At 46.1% G+C, this 13,575-nt stretch overlaps 1 protein-coding gene across 2 annotated transcripts; it reads right to left on the reverse strand.

Moving 5' to 3' along the window:
- Positions 1–494: 494 nt before the first annotated feature.
- On the reverse strand, positions 495–13,575 carry EDEM1 (ER degradation enhancing alpha-mannosidase like protein 1). Of its 2 annotated transcripts, none has more exons than XM_032699256.1 (12): positions 13,211–13,575; positions 12,422–12,494; positions 10,775–10,878; positions 9,818–9,989; positions 8,491–8,674; positions 7,828–8,002; positions 7,160–7,280; positions 6,549–6,719; positions 5,868–5,941; positions 5,088–5,184; positions 4,177–4,362; positions 495–3,281 (listed from the first exon to the last, which is right to left on the reverse strand). In XM_032699256.1, the coding sequence occupies exons 1-12, from the start codon at positions 13,573–13,575 to the stop codon at positions 3,192–3,194; spliced, it is 1,812 nt and encodes a 603-aa protein (XP_032555147.1). In that variant the 3' UTR covers positions 495–3,191. The 2 variants fall into 2 exon arrangements, with proteins under 2 accessions (XP_032555147.1, XP_032555148.1); XM_032699257.1 differs by lacking the exon at positions 13,211–13,575 and adding an exon at positions 12,940–13,068.

Raw genomic sequence — 13,575 nt, forward strand, 5'->3', positions numbered from 1 at the left:
AAGTCAATCAAACAGAGAACAAATGCAGGAGAGAAAAAGAACAAAAGAAAAGCAGAAAAGTGATGGTCAGACAGCTGTTTCCATGGTCCTGTTTGCAAGCACAACGAGCTGTGTTCCAGGGTATTTATCCATCAGCTGGAAAGAGCCCAGCAAAGGTTCTCAGAATTCCCACCTGCAGCAGGTTCTTCATGGACTGACTGGACAAAGCAGAATCAGGAACCACAGGCAGGTCAGGACCTACTCAGCCTTGGATACCAACAGCTTGATGCTTCCACAGTTCAGTGCATCCCACAGCAACCCCTGCTCTCAGCTGCCCCTCAAATCCTAACGCAGAGAAAGTGGAAGGGGGCAGGGGAAGAAGGAAGGGGCCTGTTGGAGCCATGCCTTGATCTAACCAGATGAAAATCCAGCACACAGAAGGTACAGGGGAATCCCCTGCAAGCACCATGATGGCCTTACAAGAACTACCCTATAAAGACAAACACACATGAAAGTGGTCAAACACACTATTTTTTTAATGCAGATTTGTAAAATCTAAGCCAAGTTTTGAAAATTCAGGACATTTCATGAAAGCATATTTGGTCCTCTCAAAAATCTCCTGTCCTCCATTAAATACTTCATGGATAAACAACAATTAAGCACACATGGCACTTTTAATTAGGAAAACTTGATATTGCACATGATACCACAAAATACAAAAGCCTGTCTCAGCAAGTCATTCCAGCAGTGTTATCAATTTTGTTTGGATATCATTGACTTACACAAAAGTTTTCATTTTAGTGCATAACATGTGCCCTGTTACAGAGTAAAAATGGACCCAAGCGTTTTTAAAACAAAGAGGAAGAAGTGGCTCCTGAAGGAACACAGAGTCTTTTACCACTTAGTCAGCACCAGCCTCCTTGAGGATAAAGACCATTCCTATTGAAAGATGACTGTCTCATCACCTGGCAACATGAATTCCAAAGCAATTCCTAACAGGAAGCTGATCATATTTGGCTGAAAGGCTGAAACATCTGCCTGTGCTGCTCCCATTCCACAGCCTCCTTTCACTCTTTCTGGCAATCAAACAAGGGAAAACACGATGGCAGAACAGTTGTGCAACTTCATCACAGGAGTGGAATTCTCTGAGGAAAACTCTGGAACAGATTCTGTGCATAACACTGGGCTGGACCCCTCCCCTGGGAAGGTGTAACACAGACACTCAGAGCTGAACTGGGAGTCAGGGACAAACCAAGACCTGAAAATGCCACCACCACCCCCAGGGCATGTCCATCCTGGCATCTGCTACTCCATGATTTTAGCTGGCTGCTGTGAGATGCTGTGCTGGGCTTCCACACCACCAACACTTCTCATTCCAGAGCTGGATTAGAACTCCTGGCCCAGGAGAGGATTTCAGAGTCCAGACATCTCTGCCTCCTGCCTCCCTGGGCGGGCAGAAGTCCTTCCCTCCCTTTTTCCATCCTCTGCACTTCCTTAGCCCTGCACAGACCCGAGCACACACAGTGAGCACTGGGCAGGAACCAACACCCTGAGCCTCCCCCAGCATCTCTTGGGATCACAACACCTTCAGTTCATGTGTTCCTCTGAAACAGGAAACCCAGACATTCCAGTGATATGTTTGCAAGTCCAATTCTCCAGGAGCTGGAATTGCCAGCTGCTCAAACATCGAGGTAACCCATTCTACTGCAACGTTTTGGGAAATTTTAACATATTTCCCTCTCCCCCCTCCAACCCTTCACCCCTTAAAACAACACAATAAGACTGAGAAGACTTGATTATTCATTTTTTTTGCCTGAATGAAAGATTCAACTCTCATGGAATAGAAGATCCTACAACCAAGTCCCTGAGCTATGTCTGTATATTAAAAGATTCCAATAACCTCTCCAGCACAAACTTCATATTTATTAGAAATGTTTTGAATTGCAACACGTGGTTTATGAAAACCAATGCTGTTGTAAGAAGGTGAAAATACAGACCAAGTTTGTCCTTGTATTTAAGCTTCAATTTAAAAAATAATTAACCCAAAAGTAACATTCTTCAACTGTAGTCAAAAGTTAAAAACATGTAAGCAACAGGGAACCACTGGAAAAAAACCTGTTATATTCAGAACAAGTTGTTTTGGCCTCAGTTTTTTGCCATCCCTCAATCCCTTAACTGCTTTCTTCCTGAAAGTTCACAGATGATATTTTTCCAGTATCTCAAAAAAAAAAAAAAGGGGGGGAGGGGAAATAATCTCATTTTTTAAGTGGCTTTGGGTTCCTTTGTATCTTGCAACCAGCTCCTTAGAAATACTGTATCCATCTTCCTGAGGAAGCTCAGTTTCCCCTGCTAGTGAAGAAAACGTAAGGCACTAACATATCAATGCTGTCAGGAATGTGAAATAGTTTGTTCTTCATGTACTGTTATAGCAGTTCTTAGCAGCAGTCTCCTGAAAAGGCACTAAAACATGGCAAACAAGGAAACTTTGGGAACTTCTGCTCAGCTGAGTGCTCAGCTGCCTGAAAAGCTGAGTGGCTCTGCAATTTCCCCCCTCCCTCCCCCCATTCCCTTACAAAAAGGCACCTGGATTTGTTTTCTCACTGGTTTCTATAGCTACAGGCTCTTGCAACACTGCAAGTTCCACACAGCTGTATGAGGGATATCACACTATACCAAGAGCTTTTTACACCACCACGAGTTATCTTTTCAAGACTAAATGGAGCATTTTTGTTTCAGCAAAACCCAGTGGGTTCCTACCTGAGTAGTACTTAAGGTTGTGTATTGCTAGTCAGAATAATTCTATAATTCAACTTGGTGTAAGAAATTGCACTTTCCCATTCCTTCCCCAACCCCGAGATCACTTCAAATTAAATAGCAGACCCTTCTCTAGAGGGACATTTGTAATACAGCTACAAAGAGGTAGCTAAGTGGCACGTGCCAATTTGCTTTCTTTTTCTTTTAAAACCTATTCAGCCTTCATTTGCAACAACACTTTTCATAGGAAGTCTTAAAACAAGAGATCTCTGTTCAGGTGGCCTGTGAGGTTACCACAGTTCAGAAGGTTGAACTCCATCTCCCTTCATGTCTAGAACTGACAACAAGCACAGGGGATACCCAGGAGACTCGGTGGGTGCAGGTGAGTAGCTGAAGGGGAGGAAAGTCTGCAGATAAATCCCACACTCCTCCTGATCAAGGTTTCTCTGGAGAGCCCCTCAGATTAGTCCCACCATCTGATCGATCTGCCTCATGTAGTTGCTCTTCAGTGGCAGCAGGTACCTCCTCTCGTCAGGAACTCTGTTACACTGTTAACAAAACCAGAGTATTCTTAAAAACTCCAATCCAAAACCAGGCAATCCTATCCCCTGCTGCAATCCTTTCAGCAGATTTCCTCCCAGTACAGAAAATTGTAGCTCTTTCTGTCCCACCTTCCCCTCACTCTTCTCAAACTTCCATAGCAAACCCCATAAATGAGCAGCAAGTGTCTCCTCAGTGCAGGCTGCAGCTCCCAAACACACAGCACAGCTTGTTGTTCAACTGAGACCTCCTTCACTATGACAACTGTGAATGTTTAAAATAATGCTCTTTTTCTGGAGGACTGGGGGGAGGAGGAAAGGAACTCTCCCAGAACCTACCAGCAGGGATTTAAAAACATTGTTCTGTAACCTGGGCTAGTGGAGAGTGTCCCTGCCCATGGCAAGGGGTTGGACTGGAAGATCTTTAAGGTCCCTTCCATCCCAAACCATTCTGTCATTCTGCAGTTAAAACCAGATCTGTTTTGGCTGGTGACTGGCACTGGGGCCATAGCTCTGTGCTCAGTTGAGGCCTGGCTAAGAAAGGTCACCTTTACAGGCCTAAAAATCACTCTTGAGGAAATAAAAACTTTGTCTAAACGACCTTCTGCTTTTCTCCCCAACAGCAATAGTGGAAAATTTTAAGGGCAAAGAAAAGGGAAAGGGAAAAATAACTGGAAATAAATTAAGAAAAAACTGCTGCAAAATATTCCAAAGGGAATAGGTTTCATCTTCAATATAATCACACACATGATCTCAACCCATTCACTCAGCTGCTGAAAGTGCTTTCCACAAGGGAGTTTCTTAGATATTTAACATTTATAAAGGAAACACTTCCAAACGGCTCTTTTTCTACTGTCTCACCCCTCCCCAGCCCCCCCAACAGGACCAGCCTGTGATTGCTTACATTGGAGCTGAAGTTGGCTGCCTTCAACTCATTGGGTTTGGTTTTCTCTGCGCTGTCCTCTTCCCCAGGGAGGATGTCTTCCCACAGGGAGTTCCGAAAACGTTCATCCACAGACACAATGTGCCCCTCAGTAGTAAACATAAACTTATTTCCAGATTTATGCACTGGATTCTCTTCATCAAACAACTAAACAAGAGATGGGAGAGACAGGTATAGTATGTGTGCAACATCCTTCACGTCCCAGCAACAAGTTAAAAACGCACACAAAAACAGGTTTTATTGCTAAATAACGTTAGGGCAAATGGAAATAAATAGTCTCAATGCAAGGGAATGATTTTAGCAGTGAAAAATCAAAGGGGAGCAGAAGCAAAACTTCTCACACAACTTAAACTGCCCTTGTTTTTCTAAGCTGCTCTGTGCAGGCAGTTCTAGGCTGGCATCCACTGTTCCTGCTCAGTCACAGATTTATTTGGTTTTCTGCACTAAGGGAGATTCAGAACAGCTCAGGCAATGTCAGCCCAAATGCTTCCTCCTGTGACTGCCAAAGCCCAGTGGGGAGAAACCAGAGGCTGCTGTGAGGCAGGACAGCTACAAGCAGCCATTTGGCTCAGAGCTGAGCAGCACCTTCCTTCCCTTTGCTCCCTCCTTCCAGCTTCCTCCCACACCACCTGCAGCTTCTCCAGGTTCAGGACACCACACCTGGGCAGCTGCCAACCCTCAGAGATTGGGGTGAGATCAGAGCTAGAAGAGCACACCGATACCCCCCCAACCTTCCCCAGAGCCCAGCAGCTTCTAATCAATGATGCCCTGCCTTGAGCCCAACTGTTTCTAACTAATAGTCAACAACCTCCTGCCTCCCCACTGTGCCATGGTGGTGCACAGCAGCCTGGAAATGAAGAACATACACGTACCAGGTACAAATATTTACAGGTTTCACTGAGAAAAAAGCTCTCCATCCGATCTTCCTTCGTCTTCTCTACCACGTGGTGCAACGTGGCATAGCCACACCTGCAAGATTTAACAGTAGGCTGGGTTTAGTTACCACCTATTCTGGTCTCAAAGTGCTCCCCAGATATTGCTTTACTTCAGACCACTCCAGCTGTCAGGGGTGAAGTTCAAATGAAACAAGTCTCTTGCACTCCCTGATTATTGGTTCTGGTGTTCTGATGGGTCTGTAATCATGTGAACCCCACTTAATTGCAAGGTTTTAACAGTCCAAGGGTTAGTACACATTTGTCTACAAAGTGAGTAAATTAATAATAATGAATAAAAAAAAAAAAATCACTGTCTTCCCTCTGAGTCTAAGCTCAGAAATGGAAGCTGCCTTAGAGGTCATCCCTCCAGTTTCACTAAATACCATGGGGCCATGAGGTTAGAAATATTCTTGAAGGATCCATGGGAAAAATCCCAACTACTGTTTTCACCAGTTTTTAGCAACTGGTCATCAATAATGCATTTTCAAAGGCACTTATAAAATTCTGAATGTAAAAGTTGCCACTGGACCATAATTGCACTTTCAGATGGGAAAGAAATAGTTGTCCAATAAATAAATCATCACTTGTGGCTTTCATGGAGGGTTGGGTTTTCTGGTTTACCTACATGTGGCAGACTGGATTCTATATAATATTTGTATAATAAAATATATATATATATATAGCAGTGAGAGAAGACAAAGAACATTGAAGACTGACTTTGCTTTTGTATATTTTTCCAAACTCTGCAGAATATCCATTCCCACATGAAGGTAAAACGGGTTCTTTGTGGCCTAAATAAGGAAGACAGACAAGAGTTAGAGTCAGCAGTTTTGAAATCTTGTAAAAATAACACTTACAACAAAGGCCTCGTGGTACCAGAGTCTCGTGTATCACTGCAAACTTATCTTTACAGGAACATGACCTGGATTAGTCTGTGCAAGCTTCTCACATTTGCTCTAGTGCAAATCCTAGTAAAACCTGTAGTAAATCCAAACTCTTTGATAACTTCCTGGTAGCCAGTTATTGTAGTTTACTGCATCTTCTGCCAGCTGGAGACTGTGCCCGGACAGTATTGCAAGGAATGCTATTACATTTACTTCCACAATTTTGATTAAGAAGTCACAAGTCTCTGCCTTGTAAAACTCTGCCAGCAGCTTTTTGAAAAAGTTGTTTAGTCTCATTTTTGCCTGTCTTATAAAAAAGGCAATTTTTGAGGCAAACAGCACAGCAACTACATTGCACAACAACCTGGTGCCTGAACAGAGACCTCCACATAACAGGCAGATCCAGAGGCATCAAATTTCATCTGGCCAGAGGTTAAGGGTGGAAAAAAAGTGACTTTCTAAACAAAACCATTTTTGCCAAAATGTGATTTGTAATGTCAGAGGAGTTAAGTACCTGATAGAGAAGATATGTGGACTCCACCAGCTCGGGCCTCAGAGGGTAGAAGGGAACGTCGGGCGCCTGCAGTTGCCAGTTGTACCTTTCTGGGAGAGCTCCATAACGTTTCCAGATGGCATAATAAAAAGCATGGAGACAAATAGCATCTTCCACATCTCCTATCAATACCTGGGCACAACAACAGCCATAAACATGCCTGTTAAAGCTGCAAGCCAGCAAATCGCTCTCTGCTCTGTATGAGAACACGGCACGGAATAAAATACTCCCCTCATAAGAGACAAAAAAAACCCCAACCCCCAAAAAAAGCACTAATGTATTAATTCCTTTGCAGCAAAAGCTTTAGCAGAGCTCAGCCTCACAGCACAGAATACAAATGCTGAGGTTAAATGAGAGAAGTGTAAAGGATCTCCAATCCAGCAGAGAACAGGCCAGGGCTGCCCACATTGTTATGCTGACGCAGAGGCTGAGCTGAGACTTATCACAGCAGCCAGATGCAAACCCACAGCTGGAAGCTCAGCTCAGAACTGCTCCAACTCACTCCCAGCCCAGGATCAGAACAAGCCTTTCTGATATCCCTCTACTCGGTGCTGAACAGAATGGAAGCTTACCTGCAGCCCAGGAAAAAAGGCTTGCAGAGAGTCAATCCAGGTGTTCATGAGCTGGCCCGTGTACATGTTCACGTTCACGTACAGGGGAGGGTCACCCTCACCTTCATTGCAGGCCTCTCGACTGCCAGGAACAGGAAGGACAGGTAAATACTCCCTATTCTAGAAGAACACAATGCATGTTCCACTTCACAGCTCTGCCACCAGCAAAGACAAGGAGCCACGGATTTACAGTGCTGGGCTCAAAGTAATTTTGAAAAGAATCAAAACATCAGTCACGCCCTCAGAAAAATTAATTCATAAAGGTATGGATATCGAATCCTAAAGTTTTGTCTGAAGAATCTCTATCAGAAAGAGCCAAACCAGCCAATTTAACACATCTCCTTTGCAGTGCCACAGCCTTCTCTCAGCCTAACATTTAAAAACTGGGACAGGAACCAGTTTAACTTCCCTGCACCCACAATGCTGCACAGATCAGCTGAGTAAGGAGTAAAAAGAGCATGAAAATTTATTTCCACTGTGACTACCACGGAAATAAGGTTTTCTTTTTAAAAGAAAAAAAAGAGAACACAGATTTTCTAGGGCATGACACAAAGCATTATATCCAGTCTCTCACATCTTGCTGGAGTGTTCAGTGCTTAAGGAATGGATGCTGAGATGAAATAACATACCCTCTTCTTAAGTGGTTCTGGATGTTCCGATACGCATCGTTGAACATCTCCAAGTCTTCCTTTTCTCCAAAGAGGATGTAGGACTTCAGCAGGTACTCATAGAATGAATCTGACCCTGCTCCCAATCCACTTTGCTTTCCAACCCAATGGCCAGTTTGGATATTCACAACATTTCCTTTCAGAAGAGACAAAAAAGTTTAGCCTGCAGTTGCCCGGTACACCAGAGAAGGATCATCACGAGTCAAGACTTGGAAATATTACGTGTTCAGAAATATCGAGGAGAAAGGATCAAAGATTAATATCAAATAAAGTGTTACAGTGGATTATTCAACCAAGGAACATTCACAAGTGCAGTTGTTTTAAGTACTTTTAGTCATCTGCCAATCTAAATTACATTAATGGGAATACAAATCAGGACCTTCAGTTTCATTACAAATTTATCTTTGAAAACCTGTGCCCTAAGGAGTCATTCAGAGACTATTTATCTCACAAAGTGCCACTTGATCAACACAAACCACAAATATACAAGGAGAACATGACTGAACAGCTACAGAGGAAGCAGATGGACAAAGGATGATATATAAGAAACTTGTAGCCTGATGGCACGAGACTGAGGCAGGTTAAACGTGGAGCCAGTCAATACAGCATCACCTCAGGGATTACCTAACAGTCCAGTGTTATTGCTCCTGAGGCTCCAGAGGGCCTTGACAGCTCTCCTGGCCACCCATTCAAACGTGGAGTCACCAAGCAGCCTGCTGAGGATCCCAAACTCCACTAGCAAGGACCCAGCTCCTGCTGTGCACGTCTCGTTGTGGCTGTCTGCAGGAACCCCCTTCTTCAGGTTCACCTGTGGGCAGGTACAGAGTGCTGAAGGGAGAAGGCTGGACCTCCTGCAGCTGTGCTCACATCTGCACTCTCAGATTTATTAGAAAGCCTTCTCACTAGTTTCTGCATAATATATGTGTACAGCATGCAATGTGTACAGAGATAGGAAGGCAACATATTGGTGCTTGTTCAAAAAGGTTTCCTGTAGAATTCCTGAAATCCATCTTCCCACTTTATAACATCATGCTCAAAATGGGAAATCCTAATCTTCCTACTCTTATACTTGCTAATTCTTCCAGATTTCAGTCCACTTTTTCATCCTTTCCACTATATATTCATGTTTTTCAAGGGTGGTGCAAGCACTGCTCCCCCTCAGTTCGTGCTCTTGAAACCAAGGGCTTCCTCACTGAATGCTCCTCCACTTCCCCACGGAACACAGTGTTGAAGGGAAGTTACACCACCCTCAACTGCTTTACCAGACTTAGAACAGAAGTAAAAATTCACGTTTCTACAGCCTGACAGGTCTGGAGAAAAAGCAGTGCTGCTGTCCCCAGGAATTAAAAGCAGCCAGGCGAGTGCTAACTGTAGTTTTACAGTTTAGAGTTGTTCCAGTAGAACTGACATCCCTCTTCTTACCAACTGCCTCTGCTTAAAACAGGAGGATGCAGCATCCAAGAATACCAGTGTTGAGCATTCACTGAGCAATATTCAATGAAATTACAAATTCCAAGGCCCATATGACAAATATTTATTTATGAGTTTTATTGTAACACAATTGTCTCAGTAGCAAGTCACCAATAAAGTCACATTCCTCCTCTCTTTGCCTTTACAGTGTTTCTTTTTAACTTTCTTAATGACAGTATTGTTTGTTGCTGTGTGACACAGGGAGTGCTCCAGCCAAACAGCACAGAAACAAATGGTTCCTGACCCAGAGGGAACAATAAACACAGAGTGAAAAATCAGCCTAAAGAAAACATTTCCTACACATAAGGAGTAGCTGAAGCATTGCCAATGTCACCAAAACTTGGGGCAGCTTCCCCTCATCACTTTGAAGTAACTCTGAGCAGGTTCAATACCCCAAGTGCACAAAAAGGGGCACAAATTCCAGTTGGACAGGTGAATCACTCCTCTGAGCTGATTTCCCCAGGGGGATGTGCTCACTTACCCGAGGGTACGGGATCCCAGTTTTGGTGTTCTCGAAGGCTGGGAGCAGCCTCACAGCCAGGTCATGAGCCAAGTGCAGCAGCTCATTGTCGTAGTCCTTGATGGTCATATCACCAAAAGGCTGCTTGCTGTCTGTAATTATGATATGTGCAGACAGCAGGCTTCCCAAAACCCTACAGGAAAAGGAAAATGTAGGTTTTCTTAGTCTGATCTGAACCTAGTTGTTCAGCTAAACCCTTACAGGTGTAATGTTAAATAGAATTATTACTTTGTGCACCTTACAGGCACTACAGGAAATGATCTGGTTTTCCCCCCACATAGTGAAAACATGTAAACTCATGCTGCTTGTCAGCCACACTATCCCAAAGCCTGGTCCTGCAAAATTTACCTAACCCAGCAGTTCCTTGTAACAATATTCCAAGTGTATTTAGGAGTGAAGACCTCTCTGGTCCTGCAAAAGGCAGGAAGGTTACTATATAAAGTGAGTATTCAGAAAAAAGAAATCCTAGCAGAAATAAAAACTGTTAAAGACACTCAGAAAATGAAACCATTTAAAATCAGACAGTATCTAAACCCATTTCCAAGGCAGACAGGCCCCTTTTTCATGTGAAACGAAAGTGAAAGTGAGAAGTCCATAAAAGGAAACAAAAGCAGGGAAAACCCCTGGCAGGGTTGTTTGCTGAGTCTCTGCTACAAGAGCAACAAGAAAAAAGCAGAGTCTGCAGGCCAAGCACAGGTGAGACACCCACTGTCTCACTGCTTCAGGTCACACTGACTCAGTAGAATTAATTATGAAGGACGGAATATTTTCTTAGAAGGTTAAGGAACAACTTACTGGATGAATAATTATGGAATGAAGTCCACCAAAGACATCTTTATCACTGATTTTACTTTGAATTACACACACCAAGTCTTTAACCTTGTAACTGTTTTAAAACTGAAACTTAGCACAACCTACCTGATTGTTGCCTCAAAAACTTGGACTGTTGAGTCTTTATCAAATGAAACTGTGTCAATCACCAACTTCACTGCCTTCTGGAATTCTGAGGAGTTTCCCATTACCTTTAACAGAAAAACAAGGCTGTTTTGTCTAATTGTTGCTTCAGAAGAGGGTTGGGGAAGAGAATAGCAAGTTCACATCTTAGATCAACAGTCAGATTTAGCACAGGAGTGTTCAAACTGCCTGAACTATCAATTTAAGACTTAAGTTCAGCTGAAAACATAACACAACCCGCAGAACAATGAAGTCTGATTTGATGCTTATTTGATCAAAGGTGAGTCCAACTTTTCAGGCTTCTGACCCAGCACTGCTCATCCAGGAGCTCCCTCGGGCCAGTTTTCTACAGCAATTCATTTCCACTGCATCCAGAGACAGATGGAAATTCAGCCTGAGCTTCAAGGAAGCAGGAATGTGGAAAGAAAACACAGGTCCCTGCTTGGGTAAGGTCATGAAAAGGCTGGGTGTACAGGGACCAAAAGCATGTGCCAGCTCTCCCCATTACCCACTCCCAGTGGGAAAGCATCATGTGTTTGATCTGAGCAGATGAGGAGCAAAACAGGCTTCCCCCATGCAGAAGTTTCTGAAACACAAAAAATTCCAGGAACCATAAGGTTTAGATTTGAGGAAAAAAAGCTTTGCAGTGCCCCACAAGGCCACTGTGATATTGGCAACTGAGGACAGGAAGGCACTGTTCAGTCACACACCATCAGCCATGCAGCACAGATCCCAAAATATTGTTTCAGTTAAATATTCCCTCACTTCTGCTTTCAGTTCTGCTCAGCACTGCCACGTTCAAGCAACTGAGAGCTTCTCACCACTGCTGCTGTCCCAGAGTAGCAATGGGCAGGGTTTAATAACTCAAAGCCACCCCGTGCATCACAGGAGAGACACACAAACCACATGGATCCAGCACATCAGCAAGCCCTGACACTCCAGAAGGCCCAAAACCTGCCCTGGCTGCAAAAATGAGCCTAATGAAACCTAATGGGGTCTTCTAAATATGTATAAGGTGTTCAAGGAGGGGGCTCTTCCCCAAGACACCACACCACTGGTACTCCTGACATAAAACTGAGTTCTTCTCACATTATCTTCTACTTTTATCAGGAATGAAGGTGAGAAACAGATTTACAGGTTTTCCCCTCCTTCCTTTCACCGCTCTTCACACAGATCTGTGTGTCAGTCAGGCCCTCTCTGCCAAGCAAAACAACCAGAGCTCTTCCAGTCACCTTGAACAAGACAAACTCTCCTCCTGACGGATCTCTCAACAACACACACCTGACCCAGTTCAAATCCATCTTTCCTGAGCACCAGAGTGATGGCAGTATCCCCAGAGCTCTCACCTGAGCCTTGAGGAAGAGCTCCAAAATTTCCTGTCTCTTCTGGAAATCCCTACTGACCCATCTCCAACTACTCTTTATTATCCATGTGTGTCGCTGCTGGCTCACGATCCAGCTGTTTGCTACCACACACCCAGCACCCCCTAGCCAAGCCTTGGGGAGCACCCACAGCCCGGGCAGGTCCCAGGGGTGTCCCAGGCAGGTCCCAGGGGTGTCCCAGGCAGGTCCCAGGGGTGTCCCTGGCAGTCCCCCCAGCCCAAGGACTCACCGCCAGCGTGTCCAGCGCGTCGATCAGCGTCAGTGAGTAGTTCCCCAGCACATCGTTGATGTTGAGGTTGGAGCTGGAAGAGCAGAATCACAGAATCATTAGGGTTGGAAGGGACTTCTAGAGATCATCCAGCCCAACCCCCCTCCCAAGGCAGGGTCACCTGGAGCAGGTGACACAGGAACGTGCCCAGGTGGGTTTGGGATGTCTCCAGTGAAGGAGACTCCACACCCTCCCTGGGCAGCTGTTCCAGGGCTCTGACACCCTCCATGGAGGGAACTCCACTCCACTACCTGCAGGGAGCTGACAAGAAAGACATAGAGGGACTTTTTACAAGAGCCTGGAGTGCCAGGACAAAGGGAAATAGCTCCACACTGACAGAGAAAAGGCTTAGATTAGATACTAGCAGGAAGTTCTTGGCTGGGAGGGTGGGGAGGCCCTGGCACAGGTTGCCCAGAGAAGCTGTGGCTGCCCCATCCCTGGGAGTGTCCAAGGCCAGGCTGGACGGGGCTTGGAGCAACCTGGGCTGGTGGAAGGTGTTCCTGCCCATGGCAGGGGGTGGCACTGGATGAGCTTTGAGGTCCCTTTAAGGTCCAACCCAAACGGCTCCGTGGTTCCCGCTGAGATGGAACTTCCCGTGTTCCCGTTAAACGTCCGTCACTGATCGCCCGGCGCCGCCCCGACAGCCCTCGGGGGCATTCCTATGGACAAACGGATGTCCCAGCGCCCCGTCCCCCCCGGCAGCCATTCCTACGGATACGCGGGCGCCCCAGCCCCGTCCCGGTCACTCACGGGTCCCCGCGGTCGGGCCCGCGGCCGCGGCAGTGCAGCGGGTCGAGCTCGTCCCGGGGGAAGGCGTGCTCCATGTAGCTGTCGTAGCCGAACACGAACATGCCGCGGGCCGCGTCCCGCAGGCGCGCCCGCAGCTGCGGGGGGAAGGCGCGGCTGTAGCGCCGCTCGTACTCATCGCCCCGCGCCGGCCCCCACAGCGGCGCCGCGCGGCCCGCGGGCAGGGCGGGCGCTGCGGGGCCGGGCCCGGGGCAGGGCGGGCGGGGGTGCAGGCCCAGCCCGCGGGCCAGCGCGGGGAGCAGCGCCAGCAGCGCCTGCAGCCCGAGCCGCGCCAGCAGCAGCCCCAGCACCACCGACCGCCATCGCAT

This window comes from Chiroxiphia lanceolata, chromosome 11, assembly GCF_009829145.1.
Source record: "Chiroxiphia lanceolata isolate bChiLan1 chromosome 11, bChiLan1.pri, whole genome shotgun sequence".
NCBI lineage: Eukaryota > Metazoa > Chordata > Aves > Passeriformes > Pipridae > Chiroxiphia > Chiroxiphia lanceolata.

What these genes read in the sequence shown, in the direction of transcription:
- EDEM1 (XM_032699256.1), bottom strand. Translation starts at nt 13,575, where the DNA reads ATGCGATGGCGGTCGGTGGTGCTGGGGCTGCTGCTGGCGCGGCTCGGG. An exon ending in GGGCCCGACCGCGGGGACCC is followed by an intron (nt 12,495 to 13,210) that starts GTGAGTGACCGG and finishes CTGCTCTTCCAG; the next exon opens with CTCCAACCTCAACATCAACG. An exon ending in CAATAACACTGGACTGTTAG is followed by an intron (nt 8,003 to 8,490) that starts GTAATCCCTGAG and finishes CTCTTCTGAAAG; the next exon opens with GAAATGTTGTGAATATCCAA.